This window comes from Electrophorus electricus, chromosome 3 (assembly GCF_013358815.1).
Source record: "Electrophorus electricus isolate fEleEle1 chromosome 3, fEleEle1.pri, whole genome shotgun sequence".
Lineage (NCBI taxonomy): Eukaryota > Metazoa > Chordata > Actinopteri > Gymnotiformes > Gymnotidae > Electrophorus > Electrophorus electricus.
The window spans coordinates 21,837,501-21,845,890 of record NC_049537.1 but is presented as its reverse complement, the minus strand read 5'-3'; the positions used below and the strand labels follow the sequence as shown (position 1 = coordinate 21,845,890).

Here is an 8,390-nt window from a genome sequence, read left to right as displayed (position 1 = left end):
TTTGTACCATAGATTGATATTTTATTTTTATTTATTTTTTTTTTACTTGTGTGAGGTATTTTAACAGTGGCATTCTTGTTTATTCAGATCACGTGATCGACCTCACTAGCGTGGTTATATATAAGCCTGCAGAGTGCCGCGTTTAAGAGTTTGCCTTGATGAAGGCTGTTAGGCTAGAACATTGGCATTTTGTTCAACAGTAGGTTATTCCTGCTTATTTGCATTAAGCATAAAACATCCTCTATAAAAATATGAATATATTAAACATTTAGATTTTAAGTTTCAGTATATAATGTAGTTATCTTGACTAATTGCGTAAATTCCACTGGCCAGTTATGGCCCCTCTGTCCATAATACCACCTCCTTCCAAATAACAGTTAGTCTACCCCTCTGTGTGCTGCTTGCACATGCGAAGTCACTCACAGGCAGAGTGGACTGGCTCTTTGTACAGAAGATTGCTTAATACAGTCGGGCCCTGTTTAAAATATTATTTCTTATTTGCACTGTCCAGAATAATCACGAAGACCATTTTTTTCCCTCTTAGAGCAGCTACTTTACTCATAGTACTCAGGGTGTAAGGATAGCTTTGCCTGTATTCATACAATAATTAGCTTACAGCAGCTTTAACACTAAATTGACATCGTTTTTATTCCTGTTTTAACTCTTCAAAAGCACTTCAGTGACAAGTCTAAGGTGGGAAAGTAGTGTACTTATGGCATGTATCTAATTTTGATGTGCATATTAAAACTCTTTCTGAGGCGTTCTGACCACCCATAAGGTGCGTCAGGTAGGGACCACTCTTGAAAGTAAGTTGCCTCCCCAACAGCGGTTTTCGCTGAAATTAGCTTGAAAGCGTAACATGATCCGCCCATCCAACTTCTCCAGCGTTTGCCTCAGTGCTCGTCGAACTCACTCAAGCCCAGCCGTAAGCTACTCAGCACAGTGGTCTACAGTTGCTGAAGCCCATTAAAAGACATTTGCAATTTATTATTGTGTCTTTGAAATGACAATGGAAAACGTGCATGAGGAATAGATCCTCAAGTGATCAACGTTTTGCCGCAGAAGAAAAATGGAACCAATATCAAAATGGTCACCAACCCAGGTTGTCGTTTGGATGAGAGGTAGGACTTAAATACTTATTTCGTTTATCTCACTAATTGCACTTTTTTCCAGTGGCCACGAAACTTTTCAATGCAAACTTCAAAAAGAGATCATTTTTACTCTTGACATACGGATGTATAGCCTATTCAAAAACATGTCTTTGGCGGTTGCTATCTGAATTAAATTATTTGTATCATATAATCGTACTATACAATTGTAATATTTTGTGTAATTGTTTACTGAAAGCGGTAGAGTGCTTCTGTTTACTACCATGCATGTTAAGGAGCACTTGCGATCATGCTTGGATAATCTTAAAAAAAAAAAAAGAAAAAAAAAAAGAAAAACACATTTAAGCGGGCTTTCTCAGATCAGTAAAAATAGGACTGTTATCATACCGATTAATCAGTTTGTTCTATGCCAACTTTGGTTAATGCCACCTGTTGGTAAATGGCTTGGACTAAACGCCAAGACATATGTAACCCTTACATCTCGTAAGATAAATAATGCTGTCAGCTGGGATGTTCATATTAGAAGTGTAAATTATTCAAATCAGTAAAAAAAATAATAATAATTGCACCATGTTGTTTGCTGTTATTTTTTGGTCTTTGGTGATCCTTGATCCCACACAGACACAGCCAGGCTTTCGAGACCCTTTCCGTTTTCTTTACCAATTTCCCATTTAGTTTCTGGCCATCAGGGGGATAATAACAGAATACACATGACTGGTTTTAAGAATGTTGGCTGCCTGCCAAATTTACATTCTGTCGCTGCTGATACAATAAAGTATTAAATAGAGAGAGGATAGTGAATGTCACAGACAGGACAGTTCATGAAGAACCATTGGCTGTTCAATGCATTTTGCAATCCTGTTGTTTTGATTGCAGATATTGTAATGACAGTTAAGTGTAATATAGGCTGTTTGGAGTAAACAAAACACGTAAAGCAGAAAGACAGAGTAAAGAAAAAAAACCATATTGAATGGTTCATGTAGTATCCTTTATTCAACCTTTAAATGTTTTGGTATTTTATTATGCATTATCCAGTACACCACAGTACACACTGTGGACCAGTGTCCACAGACATGGACATTTGAGACATCAAATAGTTAAATCGGTCAAAATAGACAATCAGCTTCCAAGGCACAGACCATGCAGCAGCACATACACAGGAGTGAAGTTACAATGGGAGTGAAGTTAGCTTTGCCTTCAAAACACAGTGATTTAGAGCAGCTTTTTTTTAATTTCTTGATGTTTGGGGTTACTGATCTGCAAAAAAAATGGGTTTATGCCATGACAGGAATCTTTAGGTAACTAGTGTATTGCCAGCCATGAAATGTGACAAGAGAATGCAGTTTCATTGAACTTTGGTCTAGGCAGTAATGAATGTAAAGAATGTACACTTAGGCTGTTTCAGCATTTCGAGTGGACTCGGACTGCACAGAGTCATAGTTTTTTTGCCTATGTTAACATGCCCAACCACCTCAAAGTCAAACAAACTCTAAACATGCCCCAAAATTAACTGAATTCAGTTTGTTTCAACCACAATATGTACCATCATTCATTTGACAAAACGATCCCAATTTGTTTCAAATTTTTATTTACGTCGACCCTTGAGGTTTTCCATACACAGTCGCAGTGTTCATGGATAAAAACAAACTTGAGAAAAAATGACTTCACAAGGGATTTTGTGGTTCCGCGGCAAAATGCGTCTCCTCCATACTTGTCTCCTCTTGAGTTTTTGTAAACAGTTTTGATATTGTATGCCAGTTTTTGTTGTCTTTTCATGTGTTTCATGAAATTTCGTAAAACCAAATAACAGTGGCATGAAAAGTTTCCATCTTTAATTCAGTATTCATAATTTAATGTTTCACAGATAGGGTCTGTTTTCTAAAGGAACTGTGGTATGAATGACAAGTGGTCAGAGATCTCATCCATTCCAAAGAGGACCAGAAGGAGAACCGAGTCCTCTTTATAGTTCGCTTACATTGTCAAAGAAGTGCAGTCAGTTGCACATGGCTCCCTTTTCGGTTGCCCTTATCAGAACTGAGTTTGGTTCATTTAAAAATAATTATGTATGAAAAGATCACAACAAAGATCTTTTAAAAATATGGTGAGGATATGGTGAGGATACACTGCAGTAAATTGAGTAAGAGAGTAATGCAGGTACCAGTGAGAGTTGCATCATGTGCTGGCATGTCTGCATGTTTCTGCTGGCAGGTGCTATTATGGAGCATAAACAAAGGATCTTCAATCACACTAAGCTGCTGAAAGGCCAACTGAGTAGTGTGATGTAGCTACTAACTGATCGTTCTGTAGAGAAACAGCAGGAGTATTGGAAAGCAGTGTAGATAGTGATCATCCTTGGATATGCAGGAGATAAACTGTGACAATACGTTTCTGTCTGTTTATGGGTGTTTATGAGTAGATGTGAGTTTTGTCCCCTTTAGAGTCCCTTCCTCCTCCCCATCTTTGCTTTGTTGTAATAATTAATACGTAATGCTGATAGATGAATAATCTAGGGAGAAACGCTGAAATATCAAAACAAAACAATTGCCACTTACTGGTTTATTAAGTATGACCCTTCCTGGTTCATGAGACAGAACTACAATGTTTTGGCAGCATTTTTCAAAACAGTGCACATCACCATGGGCATAAAGGTTATGCCAGTATAACAATAATTCCTGATCATCAACAAAACAAAGCAGCTTTTATACGTCAGCAGGCATGTTAGTGTCACAAGCCAATCAGTGCTGATGAGGTAACATTGGATCAGTGGAAATGATCACATCAATTAGGCTGCAGGTTTCTAAGAAATGTCCTGGGCCCAAACCACCAGAGTCAATTCTGGCATATGAGGTCTGTAGAGCCCTTTAATGATAGATATAACCAGGATTTGACATAAAGAGCCACCAAATGTTCTGTATCTTTCTGAGGCTTTACCTAAAAGTATTTTTTTCTATAGAGACATAAAGAACCTTAACACTGTGTAACATGTTGTAAGTAAGCTGGTGTTCCATGCATGCTTGAAGCTTATCTTGTAAATCCTCGGTAAAGCTAGCCCAGACATCAACCCTATGAATAGTCCTATAAAAAGCTAAAATGCAGCTGTTTTAGTAGTTTCTTACTGATGACTTATTGGTACCAGTTTTGTTTTACCTGGCGGGCGCAAACTGGGTCTGTGTCTCTCACTTGAATATGTAATACTAGGATCAGACTACACAATATTTTTGTCTGGTCACTATGTCAGAATAGGCGATCATAATTCCATAAATTCTTGCCGTGTCTTGGTCGGGTGACTGGCAACACTACACGTTTGACACTGAATCATCATTCATGTCCTTGTGCGAGTTCCTAGGTCGCCGGGGAGGAGGGTCAAGACATTGTCGATCATGGCTACAGAAGTACTCTGTGTGATGCCGGCAGCTTTGCGTTCTGAAAAGAAAAAGAAACGAAGGGAAGAAATGACAGTGGACCCATTCCTGGGTGTCAGGGACAGGACAGTATGTGCTGGGATTGTGAACCTTTCCTTTACTTCATGGTTCCTCCTGACAGCTGTAACAGCAGCATCCCCCTGTCCCTTCACCGTGTTTATATATGTGCGCCAGAGAGCACTCCAAAATCCTATTGGTCAACGTTCAAGGACATGTCGTAGGAATTGGCGAATTAGGCAGGAAATGTTTTTTTTAAATTCTCATGTGCTAGAATTTTGGTCAGGGTGTTGTGGGGTGTCCCAGACTCCACATCCCTGTTCGGGATGTCTCACCGCGAGGCCTAGCCCTCGTTCCTGACACTCTTTCTCTATTTCACTCTATTTTGCCACCCTCTCCTATTATTGTGAAAAAGATTGATGCAATAGCCACAGGGGAAGAGTCCCTTTAAATGCTTATTTTATTGACTCCCTTTCGCGTCGGCTCTTGTTTTTCCGTGTTGGTGGGGTGACGGGGTAAACATTCCCTCTGCTGACCTCCCAGCACTGGAATGCTGACCACAGCCAAAATCCACTCATTCACAGCCCAGAAAACAGAACCCATGCTCCTGGTAATGGGCCATCTTAGTTCAGACTGCAGCTAAATATGACCCTACTATACATATCACTCTGCCACTAGCCAAACAAACAGTAGCTAAATGTTTTTACACAGTAACTTAATTATTTAGTTAGAGGTGAATCGTGCTTTGTGAGCATACAATCATCATGACATTTGCATCCTTGGTCAATGCTAAATTAGAATAATAATAAATGTGATATGTTACAGCCTATTGTACATAATGTACAATATCTTACTTTTCAGTAGAATCAGACATTTCAGCCTTTTAACTTAAGATTGTGTATAAGTCAAGAATCATCATCACATCAAAACCGTAGAGAAAACAATACATATGCCATCTCTCTCTTTGCATAAGTATGCAGCTTTCAGAAGGTTTTATGTGAATGGCAGCTGTTGTGTTCCTTTGCTGTGTGACTGATGTGTAACATACACTAAACGCTCTGTGTTTACATTTATGGCATTTAGCTGACGCTTTTATCCAAAGCGACTTACAATTATGACTGAACACATCTTGAGCAATTGAGGTTAAGGGTCTTGCTCAGGGGCCCAACAGTGGGAACCTTCTGATTACAAGTCAAGGACCTTAACCACTGAGCTACCACTGCTATGTCAATAACTAATGTGATGATTCATAACTGTCATGGTGACCGAGTTCCATCGGCTTTTGAACTCTGTGCCACCACATTTAAAGGAATGTTCTCAAGCACACTGCGCTGATGCCTAGACTTATTTCCATTTTCTCATGCTTGGAAGTGCGTTCCCAAGCCCAAGAGCCAATGCAAGCTAGATACTAGGATTGCTATTATGGAAAGATGTGCTTGGGTCTTTCTTTCTCTCTTAGATAAAATAATATGATGTATTCTAGCTGGTCATCTTCTTAAACTGCTGGTTGCTTAGATACTTTATCTAAATGACACTTTCACTAAATTTGGATGTAAATGGTATTTATATGTTCTAATGGTACTATTGCCTGAATTGTTTTGTTTCTGACTATGGAGACTGCAGCTGTTGTCCCTTGGGGTGAAAAGAGGGGGTTCTTGACAATCTTGCCCTTTGCCCCAACCCCCCCCCCCCCATCACCCGCTCCTCCCACCTCCTTCTGCCTCTTTGATTTGGAGAGAGAGATACTACCCCCCACAAAGAAGCTCTATCAGTGCAGCAGACATAATGCCCTCCCCCACGCTACAAACACACATGGAGAGGACAAGCTAGAATATACAGCAAAATAATTAGCCCTGCTCGGTCCCAGTGCTACCAATTCAGTGGTTTCCGCTATGGGATTCACTGTAAGTGCATTCATTTGTTAATTAATTAATGCTTAAAGATTAATGTTAGTGTTATTATCTTGGTTTTAATAATGCTCAGTATTTATAATGCTGAAAAATATCAGTAAGTATATTTTTTTCAAGCTGGGACAGGGACAGCTGTCCCTACTTAAAAAATGGTGCTTTTCAGTAATGATTTGATAAAGGTGACAATAAAGATTGCATTTCTTTTGTATTTTAGCCAGCCAATAAGGGCAGCCAGATAATGATGATCAATTTTGTGAAGTGACGAATGATTACAAAGAATGAGAAAGACAAAAGACACTTCTGCCTAGGAGACAAATGAGTCAGCTGATCCCTTTCACAGTTAACAAACAGAACTTGTGCTTCAGGGCATGGTCTGAAAGACTAGTTGCAGTTTCTGTACCTTTGGAGCAATGTAGCCCAATTGTTCATGAAAATGTGTGTGTGAGCGTGTGTGTGTGTGTGTGTGTGTATTTGACTGACCTCATAAGTGTGAACTGCAGTGAAAGACTGCCTGTGTGTTTCTGGCTTGCACTCGACTTAGGAGCACAGAATATCTTTCAGGTTGGGGCTCATTGGGTAAATATGGGTTATAGGCTTAGCATTCCAGTATTTGCTGTAACTCTCAAATGGTGTCAAAGCAGGCAGATCTGTCAGCACTCTCACTGAAAGAGCCTCTTTGTGTGGCTTCTCTCTCTTCTGTTTCTTTCTGTCTCTTAGGGCTGGATGATACTCTCCAACAGTATGTCCCAAACTTTGAGAGACAGAAAGTTGACGGTGAGCACCTGCTGAAGATTTCCCACCCGGACCTGGAGAAGCTGGCTGTGAGCCGTGTCGGCCACCAGGAGCTCATTCTGGAAGCTGTGGATCTGCTCTGTGCACTGGTCAGTAGAATGCTGCATTAGTGGGTCAAACATGTCCCGCAATGCAGAGTACTGCATTAATGGGTCAAACAGGTCCCCCAACGCAGATCCTAGTTGCGGTATAAAGAACAGCAGCCTAATTCACAAACAAAAATGATTTTTTATGTATTTCCAATTGTGGACTGGACCCTTGGTAGGATGCGCTTCACAGAGGGAGTCTAGCAGTGGGCGTCTAGCAGTGGGCAGGAAAGGAGGGATTTCCCCCGCTGTGTCCAGTCAGCTACCTCCCTGTTCCTGCATCTTTCTCTCTCTTTCTCTGCTGCCTTCTGCTCCTGTCTCTCTGTTTTCCATGCTCGTGCCCTGCATTGCCACGCATTGTTCTGAGCTCAGTCTGGGGCCCGCCAATAGTGGTTCAGTCTCTTCCTCCCTTTTCAGGATTTATGGACCCCACACTTGAGCATGTGTAAGGGGCCCGAGGAGTGCTTCTGCTCTTGTATAGAAACCCCATGCATTGTGTGGCTTGGACCCCACAGGGAACTGTGTGTGAGTGGGTGTATAGGGGGTTTGTGCTGATTTCTATTGCTCAGTTAGTGTATGCTATTGCTTTGTGCCTGTATTGTATGCAGTGTGAATAAGCCCTGATTGGGTGTTCTCTGCTGATGAAGGTTAGCAGTAATCAGTGCTGACTCCTTATTGTGAAGCTCTACTGAACAGGCTCAGTAGTGACAAAGAAAAGTGGGATGCTTTACAGAGAGACTGGACAAGTAGAGATGCAGAACCAGGCATGAGTGACATTAGTGCACACTGTTGTCCAAATGGCTGTTTGTGAGTTTGTTTTAGAATGAATATCAGTCTTTAGCTCAGTAGTTTCAGCAATGGAATATAGTGCATAAAGCACCAACCTCTTCTGCATACCCCCCCCCCCAAAAAAAAAAAAATCTTATAGTAATCAGGAATATGTAAAGTAGCCAGTATGAATATTTAGATGTTTCTGTTTCACTTTATTTATGATTTTTTTTCCACCCATGTTTTTCATGCCCCTTTTGACATGCCCCTTTTTCTGAAAGGTTAGAATAGCCTGAATGAACCCCA

General features: G+C 40.6%; 1 protein-coding gene across 1 annotated transcript in view; it reads left to right on the top strand.

Annotated features, from left to right (window-relative positions):
* Nucleotides 1-887: 887 nt before the first annotated feature.
* ipcef1 (interaction protein for cytohesin exchange factors 1) overlaps nt 888-8,390 on the top strand; it is a 24,172-nt gene continuing 16,669 nt past the window's right edge. Inside the window, exons 1-2 of the mRNA XM_035524386.1 lie at nt 888-1,121; nt 7,156-7,319. Of these exons, the coding sequence (XP_035380279.1) occupies nt 1,070-1,121; nt 7,156-7,319 (216 nt within the window). The 5' untranslated portion in view covers nt 888-1,069. The remainder of the gene's footprint in view (nt 1,122-7,155; nt 7,320-8,390) is intronic.